Genomic DNA, 19,413 nt, shown 5'->3' with positions numbered 1-19,413 from the left:
GTTTGCATTGTATGGAGGTGTTTTATACCTCTACCGGTAGACTTGCTTTTAATAGTCTTGCTGGGGGAGCTTTTTTGTTTGCTGCATTTTCCTTTGCTCTTCTTTTTTTTCTATCATTGCATGGACTAGCGTGGCGCTGGTTGGTTCTTTTTTTTACCTTTTTTTCTTTTACTTTTTTATTTCCATGGGAAAACCCAATACACACATATTCTGAACGAACTCTTTGCCCTCTTTATGGAAGTTTTTTTTTTCTTTTTATAATTTCGCTTTTTTTCCCTTGCTGTTTTTTACAATATGTCTCTTGGCTTTGGGATTTTCAGGTTAGAGAGAGAGACGTGTATGATCTTGTTCTTTTCTTGCATTTCTGAAAGCTTGATAGGGTTGATGGTCGGGTAGAAGGGGGGGTTTATGGTGAGGTGGATGGTGAGGTAGAAGGGGGGGGTTTATGCTGCGAGTTGAGGGGGAGTCAAAAAAAAAGATCTATCAAATAGAACAGGAGTGTGGTTGATTTATGTTTTTTTCTGCATTATTTTGTTCCCCCCTTTGGTATTGCCAGAACTAGACAGTGTTAAAAATTTGTCCTCGGTTCGTGCATCAGACCGGTGTTGAAATATGCTGCCTGTCTCCTCAACTTCTTTTCTTCTCTTCGATTTCAGCTTGTCTTTGCATAACGTCTTTCTAAGCAGGTGAAATACCGCCTTTCCAGTACTTGCTAGGCACGAATGGCATCTTTGTGACTGTAGCTTTTCTCGTCTTTCCTCTGACCACAACGCCCACCTCCGTGCCTGATTTATGTTGTCCATCCTTGACATATCCCATGGCGATGTTCTTCTTCAGTGTAGGAGAAGGACAGCCACTGGTAACGATGCCAATAGCGTTGCCTTCAGCATCTACAATCTGTGCTCCCTCACGAGCAGGAGCACCTTCAACCAACAGCCCCACTCTACGGCGAGAGACGCCCTTGCCGCCTTTACTGACGGGGACCAATTGAGGTAGAATGGTTTCTGCGCCGTTGAACTCGTTACGGGGAGCAGAACGGCGAGATTTCGCTACGATCCAAGCCAAAGCGCCTTCGACTGGTGTTGTGGAGTCGTCGAGGTCGTGGCCGTAGAGACACATGCCTGCTTCCAGTCTGAGCGAATCTCTGGCGCCTAAACCTGCAAGACGTAGTCTCTCCGGTCCGGCGGCGGAGAGGAGGAGTTCTGTTACTGCTACTGTGTCTTCGGGTGCGATGGAAATCTCGAAGCCGTCTTCGCCTGTGTAGCCACCGCGGGAAGCGAGGACAGGCTGAGAAGTCTCGCCAGAGGCGAATCTGAGGGTGAGGAATTTGGAAGTGCCAAAGTGAATGGATTTGAGGTCAATGTCTTCGGATGAGGGAGCTAGTACGCCTTGGAGGATGTCGGCCGAGAGGGGACCCTGCAAAGCCACGAGACCTTGGTTCTTGAGCTCTGTCTTATCTACACGGGGCTGGTTGGCGTTGTTCCAAGCATCCAGGTTCGAATTCAAGAAAGCGGAGTCCTTTTCTCTACAGCCAGCATTGGTAACGACGTAGAACTTGTCCTCTCCCAGGCGAGTAATGATCGTGTCGTCTACGATGCCTCCAGTCTGGGGATGTAGCAAAGCAGAGAGAGTAGATTGATGAGGTAGTAGTGCTTGCAGATCCGCAGGCGTGATCTTTTCCAAGAATGCAGTTGCTCCAGGTCCAGTGAAGTGATATTGTACCCTGAGATCAAAATGTTGTGTTGGTCGCAGTGATACAGAGTGGATAGTCCGACGACATTATCAAAACTTACATATGGCTGACATCGAACAGACTGGCCTTCTCTCTCGTCCACTTGTGAGATTCACCAACACCTAGATCGCTGTACTGAACAGGCATCATGTAACCTCCAAAGGGAACCATCTTGGCTCCCTTGGAGACATGTAGGTCATAAAGACCAGTTCTAGAGTTGCCAGCATCGGAGGATGAAGCATAGTATCGTGCTGTTGCTGGAGTGAGTCGCTGAATACTAAGGGGCACTTGGCTTGACTTTGTGACTGTCGGACGGATGTATGCTCGGTAGGCAGTATCAAGCCCACGCGGACGGAGCAACGGAGTCACGACCTTGATAGAAGATCTGATGGTAGACATCTTAAATGATTGGGAAAGCAGTACTGGTGCAACGCGGGGTGACATGGATGCAATATTGATAGCTCGAAGGGTCCCAGCAAGAAAGAAGTTATGTGGTCTATGGAAAGTGTATGGATTGAGTCAACACAGAGGACAGACTTTGACAAGTAATCGATAAGCAAAGTGAGGCTCTCTCTCGGAAGGAAGCACCACATAGGATCGTGTAACCGCGCCCACATAGGAAGGAGCTTCCCCCGACCTTTGCCGACAAGATCCCCGACGGGGAAGTTAGCTTGGACTTCGGACCGAGCCGTGCTGAACGAGGAGCCCTTGGAGGCTCTTGGTGTTGACGTGCTGGCGGTGTCGGTGGGGAGGTGGCATGCCGCATACGCAATCGGCCGATTTCTCAAACTGCCCCTCCGAATCTTGCAGTTGCATACAGAGCACCATTCTTTTTCCCTCCTCCACAAGTACTCTATACTCAATTTCACATCTTCAAAAAATGTCTACGTAAGTTTGAGCTTCTGTTTGCGAGATGCGTATCCAATTGCTGACTTTAAATTAAAACAATAGCAACATCACCTGGCACGCTGGTCTTACCCGCAAGGAGCGTAGCGAGCTCCGCAAGCAGCAGGGTGCTACCATCTGGTTCACTGGTCTTTCTGCCTCTGGAAAGTCTACCATTGCCACCGCTCTTGAGCAGCATCTTCTCCAGAAGGGTCTTGCTGCCTACCGTCTGGATGGTGACAATGTCCGCTTCGGTCTCAACAAGGACCTTGGCTTTGACGAGAAGAGCCGTAACGAGAACATCCGCCGTATCGCAGAGGTATGCTTGTCTCGTCTCGTCTCAGACATTCAAGATCATGCAAGCTGACTAGTATATACAACAGGTCGCCAAGCTCTTCGCCGACTCCTCCTGCCTCGCCCTGACCTCCTTCATCTCTCCCTACAAGGCCGACCGTCAAACCGCCCGTGCTCTCCACGAGCAAGCCGCCAACACAGACACCCCCCTCCCCTTCATCGAAGTCTACGTCGACATCTCCGTCGAAGAGGCCGAGAAGCGTGACCCCAAGGGTCTCTACAAGAAGGCCCGCGCTGGCGAGATCAAGGACTTCACCGGCATCAGCGCCCCCTACGAGGCACCTGAGAAGCCTGAGATTCACATCGACTCTGTCAACACCAGTGTCGAGGAGGCTGTTGTTCAAATCACAAAGTACCTCGAGGAGAGAGGCCTCCTGAAGCAGGGTTAGATCTTTTGCTTCATTTGATACCCTTGCATTCTTGTCCGCGAAATATTGTACATATTTAAAATAAAATAAAAACGTCTCATGTAGCAGACCGTATCACCACAAAAAAGTATACGAACTCCAGATTATGTCTTTTTCTCATGTATGGACAACCTTGCAGAATTTGGCTGGGTATAGAGTGTCTATGGACAGGAAAAACAAAAAAAGGCAAAGAGATTATGGAAAACGCTAGTCAGGAAAGCATGAGGTAGGGAGGATGATGGCAGCTCAACACGCTTTTGCTCATGCAATCTCGAACTGGTAAAAGACGTATGCGTTGTAGTCTTCACCACCAGCATGACCAGACACTTGCAGCTCGTTGGCCGTTTGAGCATCATCCTTGGTAACCCTACCCTTCTTGTCACGACCGAATGCGTTTCCGCCGAGGTGTGAGTAGGCGCCGTCGAGATTCTTCTTTGCCTTTTCGACCGACTTCTTGTCCGTCTGTTGTGTTTATTAGCATTCGTGCATATCTCGATAACAGTCTCAACATTTCTTACCTTGACAAGACCGCAAACAAAGCTCAGAGGCAGACCATAGCGCAAGACCGTCTCGACAAAGACGCGCAGAGCAAGAACATGGATCCATGCCATGACAGCGTCGCTGTATCCAGTACGACCCAGACGAAGAGCCTCACCCCAAACACGGCGCTCGTCTTTTTCAAGCTTCTGCTGCTCGGCCTCCTCTGCCTCACGTCCGCCCTCATTGAACTTCCACTCACGAGGCGTCCAGCGTCTCTCGCGCACCTTGTGAACAAACTCTGCACTGTGCTTCTTGAAGACAGTAACAGCGAACAGGCTAAACTCGTCATCCTTGGCCAGTTCCTGCGACGAACGCGGTACGACCATGGGACACAAGGACTCGTAGCTAGAGAGGTAATCCTTGACTTGGTTCTTGGGCACGGCGATCAAGTGTTGTTGCAGGTATTCCGAGGCATCTGGCGCGAGCAGGTTCTTTGGGTTGACGACTGCGGTGAGCGACTTTTGGGACAGGTTACCGGTGCGCGAGCGCAGGGCCGAGGCCAAAGACGTCTTTGTGGAGTTGTACTGGTTGAACTTTGTCTTGACGTCGTTGTCTATACTGGCGATATCCTATGGGGTGTAACGTTAGCCCAATGCGGACAATCTGGCTCAGCACTCAGCACAGCAGGATACAAACCTTCTGTAGCATGTCCACCAGCTCCGAGATGGGTTTCTCAGCGCGATACTTGACCTTGTTCCATTGGAAGCTCTGCAGGTAGTGGTCCACAGGCTTGTCGTTGACGTTCTTCTGATCGGCAATCTTGTCCTCATCACCCTCGAGAATATTCTTCAGCGAGTCGGCCACCTTTTCCACAACGCCCTTGCATCCCTGCTCCAGCTTCTGCAAGTCGTCGGCCTGCTGCACCAGCGCGTCCAGAGTGCCAATCTTGAAGCTCGGGATGCTGAATGGATACGTCGTGCCGTTGTCGGTGGACACGACAGATCGCAGCGCCGTCAGCGCTTCGTCGCCGTCATTGGATGGCGAGATGGATGTCGGTAGCGACACGAGGAAAAAGCTCGATTTCGACATTGTTTGTCGTTGCGGGTTGCCTCTCTAGCTAACACTTCAAGATGCACGTCGTTGTTGCCCGGTGATGTGACCTCCGCCAATCTCGCCCTCGGTCGCTTCGGCACGGCCCTAAGCTTGCTTCGTCATAGCATGCGCTCCCTCCTGCTCTCCAAGCTACCATACCGCTAAACAACTGACATGCATCACGAACATGAACATACAATTGAGATTGTTACAAGTCGAGAGACGCATGAATGCTTGTGTTGCAACTGCTTTGCAATCTTCTCCTAGTACAGCTGCGATTGACTATCTTTACATTTGTTCTACGCCATAAACTCCTGCGCTATGCCCAGTTTTTAATCATTCCCATACCCTTTAACGTTGTCGCTGCAATAACAGTCGAGTGGGGAATTGAAGAACCGCCAGAAACCTTTCCCTCAGAACATATCCATCTCGTCACCTGCAGTCAACGCAAATCTGCCTTGCTGCATCTCACTTCTGCGATCCAGCTCTGCCTGGTATTCCTTGCGAACATCCTCTAGTGTAACAATCTTGCGCTTCTTGTTGTGTTTGGCTGAAACGCTCTTACCACGCTGGTACTCTTCCTCGACTCTCTCTGCCAAGATCCATCCTTCATCCTTGCCGCAGCATGCAAGTGTATTGATAAGAACCAAGTATGCTTCAACCAGAGTCTCGTCATCAGGCTCGAATACCTTGGCTGTGCTATGTCTGAGACGTTGCAAACGCTCAAAGAGTATCTCGGCAGCTCCTCGGAAGTCATTGTTGTGAATGCGCCAGGTATACATGACTTGATGATATTGGGGTCGTCCCGGTGTCGGTGTTGGTGAGAATGACAGATGTTTGCGTGCCAATGACAAGAGTATATCATCCACCTCAGGCAAGAATTGTTCTGTGAATGGCAAAGAAAGAAGTGTGTCAATCCTGTTGCTTGCAATGAGCGACTGCAAGAGGGCTTTGAGTGAAGTCTTTCGGTGCACAGGGTTGGTGAACATAACCAAAGCCTCAAAGGCAGTCTTGTAGCGGCAGATCTGCAACGAGGCGTTGAACACGCGCATGAGTATCTCTGCCCTCAGCTCTTGCACACGCAGTAGCTTGATCTCCTCGACCACCAGACCGGCTTTCATATTTGCGGGACTACCGTGCATGTCATGCTTGCGTGTGTCCAGATCAAGCAACGAATTGTCATCGAAATTCTCAAAGTTGACTCCAAACTCTTCAAGAGCCAGCGAAGCAAAATCGGCAGTGTAGGCGTGTAGTCGATTGCGCTCATATAGGTATGAGATATGAAGGTGGTAGCGAGGCAGTTCGTTGTTGAAAAAGTTGCGAGCTTCTAGGTCGATCAGGTTTGACGTGTCTAGCGTGTTGATGCCGGGGCTCTTCTCAGCAAGCGAATCAGCTGCCTGTTTGAAGTACTCAGCAGCCAGGGCATACTCTCCAGTAGCAAGATTCAATCTGCCCCGGAGATAGGAGGCCCAGGGACTTTCCGGAACGAATCTGAGGAAATCTGTAGCTAGGTCGTAGTCTTGATATTTGACAAGATTTCCCAGAATGTGAGTGACAATGCCATTGTAAGTTTCGGAAATATTGGCTCCATACGTCCACGCACGGCACCAGTAGGTGATGAGGAAAGGAAGCTTCTCCGTGGTCGGGGATCGCAACGTGTGCCAGTCTCCAATGAAGATACTCTCAAGCACCGTCAAAGTTGGGTGGGACTGAGATTTGCTAGATTTGGACACAGGGCTGTCGATAGTATCTTGTGCGTTCTTGGCTGGCTCCTCGCGCACATTACTAGCAAGCCACAGCAAAACATTGTGTTCATTGAGCTTCACAACAAGCTGCTGATATAACTCTGATGGTCTGAACTCGGTTGATAATTCTTCTTCTTCGAGATCACCAGCCATAAACACGACCAGTGCAAGAAGATCAAGGATGATGTTTCTCGTTACAGACAAAGTATCTTGGGCACCACGGATGGTTGCCTTGTCTCCGTAGCGTGTCAAGGCTTGGTCACTATCAGAACCATGCTGTGGCTGTGCGAGGCGTTCAATGGCTGCGTAGAAGAGTTCGTTGTCCAAGTCACCGAGACCTCCCAGGCTTTGCATAGAGTCTGTTAATTGATTGAAGTCATCATCAGTGACCTCCGTATGAAGAGCGCATATGTCGTAGAGTTGTCGCAAGTCTTCCAAGCGATTGTGATGTGTTCCGTTGGGTGTCGTATCATTGGCGCCGATCTTGAGAGCCTCTGCTGTGCTTGCCGCCTCGAAGAGTGTTTGGAATTCACCAGACAGGCCCCTTCTGAAAACGCTCGCGCCTGCAAATAGGCGACCGACGTGAACACTAATTTCCTCGGTCAGATGATTTGAAAGGGGCACGGAGTTGAGAATGACATGGTCCTCTTGGGTTAGGAAGACGTCTTTGTTGAGATCCATGATCTCAACCTCGCTGCATCGTCTGACGGGCCCGACTTGGTCTGCTCTGACCGACCATGCAAGATCCGTATCCATATCGAATGCTAGAGCGAGAGAGTCGCCACGTCTGGTGTGGAGATGTCGCACGAGGCCGAAGAAGACATGCCACTGTGCAGCAATCTCAGACTGATACTTGTCAAAGTCCAATTGACCTTCATCAGTTTGATCCACACTGATCTTGGCAGCGATGGCGTCGCAAATCCTTCCCTTGAGCGGATTATCCTTGTTGAGTCGAGAAGACTCGGTCGACAACTTCAATCCTTTCTTGTAGATGTGCAAGGCACTTTCGAGCATAGGTATGCTGAATCTGCCAGGATAGAAGAAAAAGTCAAGCCATCTATCACTGAGACTAGAGTAGTCTTCAACAGCTAGTTGAATGTCGGCATCTCCTGGGTACGATGGGTCGTTCATCAATGCCTCGATGGTGAGAGATCCGTCGTCTACAAACGCCCACTCGTTGCGCCATGTTTCCTCAATGTCCTCAGGACTGGCAAGCAAGTCGAAGGTGAGGGTGAAGATCTTGCAGATAGCGCCAGATCTGACTCTGATCCAAAGCTGAGTGTTGCGCCAACCTTTGGAAGGACGAACGTGGTACTCGACGAGTTGCCAAGCATTCGTATTCATCAGCTCGTCAAGAGGAGGGATCAGCTTGGTGTCAGGTTGAACATCACGAATGCCCAGCTCGATATCATCGGGGTCCAAGACTGCCCAGAACTTGAATTGATGATCCTTTGGCGAGTTTGTCACAGCATAGTACATGTCGCCGTCGGGACTACCGTCGACTTGAAGAAGCTTGAGAAGGGTGCCTTGAGCTGGGCTCATCAAGAACTGGGATGAAGCAGATTGTGAATCCTTGTTGTTATCATTCAAAAGATCTGTTTGAACTCCTGACTTTCCAGTCTGTGTGTTCCAGGCCTTGAGAGTGTGATCAAGGCATACTGTGAAGACGTGAGTCGCGTCTGGCGACAGGGCGATAGCAGCAGCAGTCGAGGGCTCAAGATCCAGACCATTGAACTTGACCGTGTTATGGCCTCTCATAGAGAAGAAAGTCTTGAAGGACGAGCCCCAGCCTGGTTCGCTGAACGAAGTCTCGTGCCATGCACCCTGATTCTGACCAACATTTCTCGAAAGGCGCAGCAAACCACCGTCGCTGAGGGAAACAAGCAAGTCCATCGAACTAAGAGCGACGAGCTTGTAGGGGGTCCGGAAGCTGAACGAGGGCGACTGGTAGAGCTTGAAGCAGCTAGCAGGATCGAAGTCGGTAGCGGATGGCAGCGAGCCGCGGAGGAGGAGGTCCTTGCGAAGGGTGAAGGTGAAGAGCTCGTCGGCTGTAGTCAAGACGAAGACTTCCAGAGCGTCACGCTCGACAGCGTCAGCAAAGGCAACACCATTGGACCGGATGGGATTGCTGAAGCTTAGAGCAAAGGTGATGACGCTTTCTTGTGTGTTCCTGCGGGCCTGGATCAAGTCGACACTCTGGATGTGAAGCAGCCTTCCCTCTTCGAGTACGCGCCAGAGGAAGCATCGCGGATTTCTATTCTGGCGACGAAAGAAGATGGAGGACTCGGTAGCCAGGTGACGCTTCGCGTAAGCTTCCTCGTCTGCGTTGGCGAAGGCATCGTCGCTCCTGGAACGTTTGCGCGAGAAGAACGAGCTTTGTCCTTCGGTAGGAATGTGTAAGGTCGAATTGGCATAGGTAGGCTCAATGTTCAGACGGGCCTCGGTGTATAGACAAGGCGCCATTGGAGCCGTCGCGGTCAGCGCCATTGTATCGACATGTACAGTCGACATGCAATGGCTGGAGGTCGAGTAGTGACAGTCGCGCGTTGATGCGGAATTGCTGATGCGCGTTTGCTTTGATGCGCCGAGCTGCGACTGAGAGAAGGCCAAACTTCCAAATCTGGAGCTGCCCCAACTTTTTGCTGCTTGCTGATGACCGAAGAGTCGACACAGAACAAGGTCCAACTTTCATTTCTGCATAGGTACCTTCACTTGCAATAGCACCCTTTGGATCACTTCAATAGTCGGAAGCATGATAGTTTTACTGTGATATCTCTCAAGCAATTCCCATGACTCCAAGCCACCGTCCAGTTTTCATACTGTGATGCTGCCGCCATGCTTGTCCTGCCAACGCCAAGCCAAAAGTGCAAACCCTTCCAGCCCTCCTCCAGGTATCTTTGAAATCAAAAAAGCAAGCTCAAAAGCAATATCGTTCCCTCATGTACAAATCCATCACTCCATTCTCTAGTTGTTGTCGAGGTCCTTGGGACTGGGATCGCCGATGCCGTCCTCCTTGATCGCGAACATGGCATCGCTTTCCGGCAAGCAGGGACTGTCGTAGATCTTGCAGATTCTGGTCTCACCGCGACCCTTCTTCAGACTGAGGCGTGTTGTACTGGCATGCGCAATGATGTTGCCACCAATAGGCTTCTTGGGGTCTGGGTTGAACATGGCGCTCGGTCCACCATCCACTTGTGCCACAACCTGGTTGGTGATGAGTACTGCGATGCCAAACTCGTCTGCCAGGCGTTGCAGGGTGCGCATGAACTTGGCCAAGTGTGTTTGTCTTGAAGACAATTCACCACGTCCAGAGAAATCTGTACGGTAGAGTGCTGTTGCCGAGTCGACGATCAAGAGCGAGAAGCGTGTTTCTGTCATCATCTGTGCGGCCTGGTTGAGCAAATCAAGCTGGTGCTCGGAATTGTATGCGCGTGCGTACGCAACGTTGTCGAGAACCTCTTCGCCGGACAGTCCATATCTTTGCGCGACAGCCAGAAGACGCACCGGTCTGAATGTGCCTTCTGTGTCGATGTAGAGACACTTTCCTTCACCACCACCCATGTCGAAGGGTAGCTGACATGTCACTGCCAGCGTGTGACACAGTTGACTCTTTCCCGTTCTGAACTCGCCAAACACTTCTGTGATTGATCCTGTTTCGATTCCTCCCGCGAGTAACGTGTCGAGCTGCTTAGAACCAGTCGTAATAGAAATGAGTTCGCTGCGTCGGGCGTGCATCTCGGTTGCTGTCGTGAAGCCCATGGGCACAAGTTTGGCAGCTGCGGGCCATGTCAGACACCGTGCAGATGATCAATGTCAGGGAAAACTCACCCTCGAGAAGAACCTTTGTTGCCTTTTGCTCAGAAACACCCTTGATGCGTTCAAGCACCATCTTGGGAGTGTAGGCCACTGCTTCGACAGTGTGGAATCCGCCTTCGATGAACAACTGGATGTCTCGCTTGGTCAAACCAGCCATGCCCTGACAGAACAATTAGTACAAGTCAAAGCAAAGACACGTAGAATGATTCATCTTACCTCCAAAGCAGAGAGTGGCGTAGGTGCACCAGGGCCGCCGGCAGCGCCATCTTCATAGCCAGACTGCGATGCGACTTCTTGTCCTTCGGCACTCATGGTGTTGCTTGTCGGGGCTTGGTGATGACGAGAGTGTTGCAAGGGCGATTGTCAAGCTACGTTTTTTCTAGGAGGCGAACAATTTATGGTCAAGTCATCTTTGGAGGCGGACGCGACCAATCCGTGTTTAGCGCGATTGTAGCCTTCTGACGTGGGGGAAGGTTCGCCACAATAGGCAAGAACGACGTGTCGCACATGTGAGACTCGACCACGCGACGGCACGTGATGATGTTAATGAAATTTCAGCCTGGCATAGAAAGACATAAATTCATAATGATTGTTACTCGATGAGAAGCAGAGTTTCTTGCATGCTTACGCGTCTCTATGCGGAGGTGCTGGCCACTCTGCAGCTTCCTCATCGTAGATGTTGACATGTCTAGTCATCAAGACCTCGTCATCAGGAAACCAACTCTTGATAGCCATCGGTGTCACTCCCACTGCATCATCAAAGCTTCTCTCCTCTGTCCTCGTACTTGAAGTCGATTTCCTTCCCTCATTGATGGGATGTAACTCAAAGACTTGATTTGGCAGTGAGGTTTTGAGGTTTCCAGATACTGTTATGGAGTTCCCCATTGCACATGTCTTTTTCTCATGGTCGTCCATCTGAAGGTATCCGCGTTCGCTGAATTTCATACTCGAATAAGTGGCTTTTCTCTGCAATGAGACTTTGGAGTTGCGACTGAGTGTCTTGCTGCTATGACTGGAATTCGTAGTGTTTCGAGCTTTCTCCATCATGTTTTTGAACAGTGGGCGAAGTGTGGCTAGAGAGGCTGCTACAATGCCCAAGCCTGGCTCGATACAACTCCAGACTCCTATGTTGATGGCATTGCTAAAGAAAGCTGGTCCGGTCTTTAAGCCTGGGATATATGCAATGCGGATTAATGAGGAGATACTCCCAATAGCACCAAGTGAGAGTAATAGGCCAGAGGAGATTTTTGCGGCGCGAGGAATCTGCGAGTTCCAGAGGACGAAGACGGGGAGGCAGGCGAATGTCCAGTCACTCGCTGCGTTGAGGGCTGCGTGGGTGTAGTTCAGAGGTTGGAGGATGGTGTCCGGGATGCATAATCCAGAGGATTCTTTGACTAAGAAGTGCGTTGGGATACCGCACTGGAAGACGGCGATGAAGGCCCATGCTATACCGAAGACCGTATAGATCCCAGTGACAGCGTAGATGACTCTTCGTTGCCAGCGTCGAATGACGATGCGGAGGAAGAAGATGGCAAGGCTGATTTTCAAGGCGACGGTGGTTAAGATGTACAAGCCCATCAAGGATACAATGTACTAGAGTCATGTTAGCGAATGACGAATGAAGCACGGTGGTAGAGGTACCAGATCAGACAAACCTTCATAATGTAATTGAGAAGCTCCAGCTGTGCCAAAGGACCTTCCTTCAACACTCGGTGCGGTCTGTCGCTTTGCTCAATTTGTTCGATGGTTATCAAGAGACCACAACATGATGTGAACAAGCATATCGTAACAAGCATCATCCAATCATCCTTGCCGAATGAGCGAATCATAATCGCCCGCACATAGACTCGAAGTGCGAATGACGTCCATGTGAGGATGAGGAACACGACGGCCACAACCAGCATGACAACGGTACGAGGTCCGAGTGCAGCCACTCTCTGTGCTGCTTCTACGATAGCCTCCATGGCGGATATGTAGATTGAGAACAAAGACAAAGGAAAGACGAAAGGGCAAGATGTTATATCACGACCAGACGTCAAAGCATAAGAGGAGGCATTGAGCGTTGGAAGGCCGGAGAGGGGAAATAAAAGTCAATTTTGGAATAACCTACATCGTATATAAATTGACATGATGTCTTTCAGGGCTCGAGAGGAACATGTCCAATCCACTAGCCTCTAGACTCAAGATCCTGGATGGGAAGGATTCATGCATGGCGGGCGGATGGGCTGAGATGGGTTTCCGATCCAGCCTGGGGGCTTTACTTCGCCTATTGAGTAAGCCGCCAGCGAGCCTTAATTGCGCCGACAACTTTTGTCCTAGCATGCAGGGAACTGTTAATTGATGCGACAGCCAAAGACCTCGATCGAGCATCATCGGACATGAACCTGTGGTGAAGTTGGTTGGGAGAGCTGCAGAATATTGACGCATGTCCAGACAGAAAGCCGATTGACAGCTTTGCAAAAGATCCCCTTCAATGTACAGGACCACTCCCATGGGTCTGCTAAGGTCCTAGTCGATGTTTCGTGGGTTTTTGCCCTCGTGTTTCAGGGCTCGCAAGTTTCTTCAAGGCGGTCGTCCTAGAAGAGTGAGTTGCGTGTTACAGAACCAACATGGAGCCCCATGTTCAGCAAACTCAGGGTTGGCTAGAGCGAAAGTTTCAGGGACGAGGGAGGTTGAATCATCAGGATTCAAGACGAACGCAGTTGCGCCGCGGCAGGGACCTGCAAAAGACGCCGGCACTTGCATCGGCAAGAAGATGCAGGGGAACCACCTCTTGTTGAACCCGTTGAAAACAAACTCGAATATCAAAACTATATCGGGTGGTGAAATACATCTATCGCTCAGCTGAAAGATGCCCATCATTATTGTCAATAGTCCACCTTGCCATGTTGAGAAGTCTGATCTGCTTTGCCGGCCTTCCCCCCAAATATCGGTTTAATGCACTGCAGATCTGCCGGAGTGGATTGGAATCTGCACGCATACACAAGAATACTCTGGTGTCCGAGCAAACAGGTTCATCACCAGCAAGAGGATCCCCAAATGTGAACTTGTCACGTAAATCAAAATTGAGTCTGCTGATTACCTATTTGACGTGCTTGCGCAATTCGGGGGTGCACGTACAGCCCCACTGATTCTTTGTCCGAGTGAGCACGTCAACATATTCGAGCTGAAACCGACATTTGTAGTGTATAGGAATTCATTTTCGTGAATCGATCGAAGCGCTGATCGCCAGCTATATAGGTGTGCTTTGAGAAAATTGGGAAACGCAAGAATAAAGAACGCCAAGGGTATCGTGTCATCAATCTGAGCCAAAGGGGAGAGGGAGAAGTGGAGCGAGGATAAGATCGAGTCCAATCCATCAATGTCTGTGAGAATCGCATTGCTCAATAAAGCGGTAGATGCCCTCAAAGCCTTGATATTCGAGAGGACTCTGTGCATCTTCGCGCTCACCGGAGCTGGAATAGTGCAATGACTCGTAGTCAGAGGCCATGGCTGGGCTATCAAATTCAAAGTCGAGCTCTGATAATGTATCAGACTTCATTGAGAACTTGCGGCCGACACTGCTCTCGGACGGTGTGAGCATTGTTTGCCATTCGATGGGTCTGGTATGGCTGTGAGATGGAGACTCGTAGAACTCACTGCCGCTCTCTGAAGCTGGTGTGCTTGGAGCGAAAGGGAAGAGCAGGGCAATTTCAGACCCAACAAAGTCATCAAAGTCCTCGTCTTGGACAGTGGTGCCTCTTTGAATTTGTAGCTCGTCACGCAGCCTGTCAACGGTCTCTGCATCGCACCCAGGGAAATGGATGCGTAGTGAAGAGCCTTGGTATGTGATAGGTAGATCGCCGAGACTTGAAAGCTTGTTGATGTCGCTGAGGACAGCGGTGAGGTCCTTGAGCGAACGGGAGAAGTCAACGGTGAGGCCATCAATGAGACCTTCGGAGTTGACGTGCTCGGCATCAGCGTAGCCAGCGACAGCCTCGAGAGTGGTCAAGGCAGTGATAGTTGGGTTAATGGGGAAGGAGATGTAGGAGCCGGGAGTCTGCTTAGGAAGCGATCGAAGCTTCTTGATAGCGCCATCCTGAGTGAGAGTCACAGTCTTGTACGACTTCTCGCCTCTGGGGTTGACACCATTGAATTGAGCCTTATTCCCAGATACGAAGAATGCACGCACTGCCTGCGATACGTTCTGAACAACTTGTGCCTGGCTAGCGGGGCCATGAGAGAAGTATCTTTGACCTCCTACACGACCGCCTCCAAGCGAGTATCCTCCAGATGTACGTCCTAGTGTACCTCCGGTGAGGTTGGGACGCAGAGTGGATGCGAATGGTGCACGACCTGAGTGACGAGTGACCGCATTGCCGACAGTCGACTTTGGTAGAGAGCTACGCGTGTACTGATTTCCAGACGATTGCTCTGCGATCGAGCTGAGGCGGCGGACGGTGTCCTTGAAGGTAGAGCGAGAAGAGCTACTGAACCAGCGGCTCTGGTTCTGTCGGATGCGAGCGGCGGGGTGAAGGGGCTGGCGTGCAGAGTTTCGAACCAGAACTGGCTGGAGTTCGGCGCGGGCGGGTTGAGCTACTTTGCTCTGTAACACTTTCTGGACCTGTTTGGCGGCGGCTTTCCAAGTTTTGACATGCCTCGTCAAGAGGCTATGCCAGTGTCCTGCCAAGGGCGGCATGATGAATGTGATTCGTCAGGGAGGCCAAAAGATGTGGAAGAAAGATCGATGGAAAGCGGCTGCCTAAGTAGTCACTGACACCATTGCGGGGGAGAGGTGGCGCAGACGGGTGGCGACCTACGGAGATAACAGGATCTAGGGATCTTATCTCGGGTGTCTCAGGGTCTACTTCCTCTCTTTCGCCGAGGCTCGCATCTGCTTCACTTCGATGTCACTCATTCGTTTGGTGTCACTTCAACATCGTGCTAGACATTCAAATCATCATTGGAGCAAAGGTTTCGTGTGTATTTACAGATCATAAACATCGCTTTTCTTGCCCCATATCCTCCTTCTATCCTGCCAATAGCAATCTTATTCCAAATGTAACAGGGCGAATCGCAGCTTGGGAAAAGAGATCAATCAAAAGACAACAGAACTTTGAGAAGGAAGGGCGTGAAGTGGAAAAAAGAATAGTAACGCAAAAGGAAAGTAAAAAAAATCCGTGAATCAGGGAAAGAAAAAATTAACCATGTCGGCGTGTGCGAGGAAAAGCAATCAAGAAACCCATATCTCCCGACCCATTCCCTGCAGCTGAACGTTTGCCTTTGGTAAAGCACAAAGATGCGCCTTTTTCTGCCCACCCATGCTGGAAGATGACCTATCGCAGGCTTTTGTCCCCATAATTTGAATGACGCCCCCATTAACGCCCATTGCATATGTGACTTTTTTAAACATAGAAAATGATCGGAGATTTGGAAAGAAGAAACTCAAGCCTCAAGTTCCGTCTTGAGGTCTGCACCCATCATGTCGGCGAACCTTTTGCGATTCTCGACACTGAGGGTTGTGCTTCGCCATGACTCGCGAAGTTGGTTGAAAGCAACACGCTCACCACCATCCTTTTCGGACTGTAGGAGCTCGATAAAGTGACGTCCCACACGTTCGCGGATAGGAATTTGGCTTGTCAATGCCTCGCTGTAGTACTTGATGAGGTTGGCAATACCAGTAGAGTTATGACGTTGAGCAGCATCGACAAAAGCAAGATGGCGGAACTCGGCGTACATGGACGAGTTGAAGTTGCGAATGAGGAAGTGCGACCAGAACTGGTAAAGAACATCCATGTCATAAGGGCAGGTACCTGTAGCTGCAACTTCACGCTGCGACAGGGCCTTGCCGCGAAGGTTGCTGTACATTTCGTGGGTAGTGTCCTTAGGTAGGGTATCGACAGGTGAGTGCTGGTCTTTGACCCAGAAAAGTGTGACTGCAGGGCCGTCAACTGCAGCAGCGTCACAGTCAACGGTAGGCTGTTGTTCTGCGCCATTTGTCTGAGGCTTCTTCTCCTGAACTTTGGTCTTCTGAACTTCCTCGTAGATGTTTTTCGAGTCAATCGAGCCGTCGGAGAAGGTTCTGGATCCTACAGTGTGATAGGGAGCACGACGAGGGGTCTCATCATGCTTGCGAACGACAACAGTCAAGTTGTCAATCTGTGTGTTGGGGAAGTTGTCTTGCTCACCACCCATATCCTCGGCGGGAATGAAGAAATTGCCTAGAGGAGACATGCCGTTCTCTCGATGCGGAGACTTGGCTTGACGACCTCGAAACTCTTCAAATCCGGAATTTTCAGCGAATTGATCCATACCACCGGGGTAGAATGGTGCAGCCATTCCGATATGAGGGACAGAAGGGCGCTCGAAAGAAGCAGGGCCTTCGTTCTGCGCGGAGGCGTCGCGCTCGGCCATCGGCAGAATCCACATCTCCCAGTCACCTGCCTTTCGTAGACGATCCTTTCCATCCTGGCCAGTGCGAAGCTCAATGTTGGGTGAGTTGAGGCAGACGTACTTCAACAACTCGTAGTCAGTGGTCAGAGACTTCAGTCTGTTGAAGTCGGCAACGAACGTCAGGAAGACGAAACCCTGAGAATCCATGTGCTTGCGGAAGAAAGTGTCCTTGACAAGGTTGTCCAGGGAGAAGTAATACTCGATTTGCTGCGAGATCATGGGAACGAGGTACATTTGCTCCACACCCGGTTGGTAGGCAGGAACTGGAGGGGCGTAGCCACCGTAATACTCGGGCATGTATCCTTGTGGCATCATCATAGGATAGGCGGGGTAAGGGCCACGGCCATAATCGAAAGGAATGGACTGCGAACGCATGCCTCCACGGAAACCACCACGGCTCTGCTGAGAGTAGTGGCCACCGCGTGGAGGAAAGGAGGGCGCTGCAGGAGTGAAGTCACCAGGGAAACCGTTGGTGAAGTTTTGAGAAGGGAAATGGCTGTTAGCCAGGCCGCCGCGGTGACCGCCTCTTCCGCGCTTGGCTGGTTTGGGCTCACGGAACGAGGGACCTTGGTCGAAAACACGCTCCTTGTTGGCAATCTTTGAGGCTTCAGGATGAAAACCATTGAGCGCGTCAATGCTTACCGAAGCAGCGGAAGGGCGGCGGGCACTTGTCTCAAACTTGCGAGGGGACTTGTTGCGGATAGACAGATTACGCTTGGGGGCTCCGTTTGTGACAGGAGCTTCGTGGGACACACCATTGGTCACGGCAGTATCCTTGGGCTCTTCGGCTCTGACGGGCTTGGGCGGAGGTGGCATAGACTCGCGATCTGCCTCGGCATTCGCAGCGGCGATATGTCCTTGGGCCGCGTCTACAGATTTCGGTGAGGACTTGTCTCCGTTCTGGAAAGGTGTGCGACCAGCCAGATTACTTCCACCACGAACGCCTCCACGAGCTGGACGGGGTGCACTCCTTTGCGGTAGAGTGGTCTCAAAGACGGGATTGGGCACATAGTTGTAGTTGACCCACTCGGTCTTCTTGGTTGCCGGTACTGTGCTGGTCTCTTTCGCGACCTTCTCGTCCTGCACTTGCGACTTTTTGCGCTCTTCTTCGCGAGCGGTCTCCATGCTAGGCCAAGCAACCTCGCTCGTCGGTGGGGGAGCTGAAGCATTTCCGCGAACTTTGGCAGGCGACTCTACGGTCTGACGCTGGTCGCGATTCCTGGTGCCGTTAGCAGCAGGCTTCTTCGCATCTGTGTTCTTTGCCTTTTCAGCCTTTCTCTCTTGCTTGCTGCTAGCATTTGTGTGTGCCGGCGACGCTGGCTTGGTGATGGTCATAGTTGACGCTCTCTGCTGCCAGATGTTGACAGTTGGTGGTGGAGCATCACGGAGCTTCTTCTTTTGCCTAGGTGCCTCTCCCTTGGCTTCGGCTGTGTCGGTCTTTGACTCGGCGCCATCTGCTCTAGCTGGGCGATCTGAGTTTTGCGACTTGGTGTCCCATGTTGACTCAGAGGAGGCTCCGGTTGGTGTGGATGAGCCATCGTCGTTGTTGTTGGCAGAAGTGACACTAGATGTGTCTCCTCCTGCTCGCGCTTCAGCCTTGGAGTCAACTGTGAGACCATTGATATCCTCGGCTACTGAGTTGGAAGACGGCGTGGCTGCACCGGATGCTTTTGCTGATGAGCGGCCCTTGGCTGCTTGTGCGTATGAGAAAGACATGGCTATGACGTCGGAGATTTCTCTCGTCTGGCTTGAGCTAGTCCTGAGGGCCTGGATAGGCAGTGCCAAAGAATTTAGTTGAGCTGTCGCGCAGTCTCAACTTGTCCGGGAAGGCTCAGTATTGACCTCCCCGCACGATATACACCAGGCTGGTCGACCCTCAGTTGAACGAGGATGGGCGCAGGCTGACAAGCGGACGTCAGTCGTGGGTGGTATGACAGATGACAGGCTCCAGATGCGACGCGGCACAAGCCTTTGCTTCGCACAAGAGTAGAAAAGCTAAGTCGGAATTGGGCAAGTAGAACAAGCTGAGAAGACTTTCGGGCGAGCGAGAGAAGAATACAACCAGACTCCAGACGAAGGCGAACAAACAGCGAGCCAGCTCCGTCACTTTGTTTGACGCAGGAAAAATCTACCCTTCAGGCCGTCAAAGTGGTTTGCAACTTTCGAGGCAGGCGTTTTCTTCCGTGCTTTGGTCGTGATAGGCACGGGCCCTCGGCGTCCTTCACTGCGAGACGCCGGTGCTTTATCGTGAGGGGCACAGGCTGCCGGCTCGTGAGCAAACGCGAACGCGAACGCGAACTTCGAAGCTGTCGGAAAGCAGAGTGATATGGCCAGCTCGACGTGATACCGGGGAAAGAGGAGACAAGAGAGAAGGAGAGCCTACGAGATCTCAAGTCGACACTCCGCTTATCCCGCACCGTCTCCTGTGCCTAGGTCACCACTTATCGCCTGTGTTGCTCCATCGGATCCC

At 51.2% G+C, this 19,413-nt stretch overlaps 7 protein-coding genes across 7 annotated transcripts; 1 reads left to right on the top strand and 6 right to left on the bottom strand.

Annotated features, from left to right (window-relative positions):
* Window positions 1–678: 678 nt before the first annotated feature.
* Window positions 679–2,176, bottom strand: AUEXF2481DRAFT_45614 (uncharacterized protein; the record flags this gene model as incomplete). The annotated part of the gene is made up of 3 exons (XM_013493920.1): window positions 679–1,723; window positions 1,794–1,983; window positions 2,167–2,176. The coding sequence occupies 3 exons, from the start codon at window positions 2,174–2,176 to the stop codon at window positions 679–681; spliced, it is 1,245 nt and encodes a 414-aa protein (XP_013349374.1).
* Window positions 2,177–2,612: 436 nt separating this feature from the next.
* On the top strand, window positions 2,613–3,360 carry AUEXF2481DRAFT_25163 (uncharacterized protein; the record flags this gene model as incomplete). The annotated part of the gene is made up of 3 exons (XM_013493919.1): window positions 2,613–2,620; window positions 2,684–2,936; window positions 3,001–3,360. 3 exons carry the CDS (start codon window positions 2,613–2,615, stop codon window positions 3,358–3,360), a joined length of 621 nt encoding a protein of 206 aa, XP_013349373.1.
* Window positions 3,361–3,639: 279 nt separating this feature from the next.
* AUEXF2481DRAFT_75895 (uncharacterized protein) lies at window positions 3,640–4,947 on the bottom strand (the record flags this gene model as incomplete). The annotated part of the gene is made up of 3 exons (XM_013493918.1): window positions 3,640–3,840; window positions 3,897–4,487; window positions 4,555–4,947. 3 exons carry the CDS (start codon window positions 4,945–4,947, stop codon window positions 3,640–3,642), a joined length of 1,185 nt encoding a protein of 394 aa, XP_013349372.1.
* A 416-nt stretch (window positions 4,948–5,363) lies between these two features.
* AUEXF2481DRAFT_768 (uncharacterized protein) lies at window positions 5,364–9,182 on the bottom strand (the record flags this gene model as incomplete). Its single annotated transcript, XM_013493829.1, has 1 exon — window positions 5,364–9,182. One exon carries the CDS (start codon window positions 9,180–9,182, stop codon window positions 5,364–5,366), a length of 3,819 nt encoding a protein of 1,272 aa, XP_013349283.1.
* Window positions 9,183–11,070: 1,888 nt separating this feature from the next.
* On the bottom strand, window positions 11,071–12,468 carry AUEXF2481DRAFT_35130 (uncharacterized protein). Its single transcript, XM_013493917.1, has 2 exons — window positions 12,167–12,468; window positions 11,071–12,104 (listed from the first exon to the last, which is right to left on the bottom strand). Exons 1-2 carry the CDS (start codon window positions 12,413–12,415, stop codon window positions 11,136–11,138), a joined length of 1,218 nt encoding a protein of 405 aa, XP_013349371.1. The 5' UTR covers window positions 12,416–12,468; the 3' UTR covers window positions 11,071–11,135.
* Window positions 12,469–13,614: 1,146 nt separating this feature from the next.
* AUEXF2481DRAFT_165029 (uncharacterized protein) lies at window positions 13,615–15,314 on the bottom strand. Its single transcript, XM_013493916.1, has one exon. The coding sequence runs from the start codon at window positions 15,187–15,189 to the stop codon at window positions 13,870–13,872; it is 1,320 nt and encodes a 439-aa protein (XP_013349370.1). The 5' UTR covers window positions 15,190–15,314; the 3' UTR covers window positions 13,615–13,869.
* Window positions 15,315–15,935: 621 nt separating this feature from the next.
* Window positions 15,936–18,659, bottom strand: AUEXF2481DRAFT_764 (uncharacterized protein; the record flags this gene model as incomplete). Its single annotated transcript, XM_013493825.1, has 1 exon — window positions 15,936–18,659. One exon carries the CDS (start codon window positions 18,657–18,659, stop codon window positions 15,936–15,938), a length of 2,724 nt encoding a protein of 907 aa, XP_013349279.1.
* Between the last annotated feature and the right edge of the window lie 754 nt (window positions 18,660–19,413).

Source organism: Aureobasidium subglaciale (genome assembly GCF_000721755.1).
Source record: "Aureobasidium subglaciale EXF-2481 unplaced genomic scaffold scaffold_0, whole genome shotgun sequence".
Classification (NCBI taxonomy): Eukaryota; Fungi; Ascomycota; class Dothideomycetes; order Dothideales; family Saccotheciaceae; genus Aureobasidium; species Aureobasidium subglaciale.
Note: the sequence above shows the minus strand (reverse complement) of the source record. Positions and strands in the feature narration are given on the sequence as shown.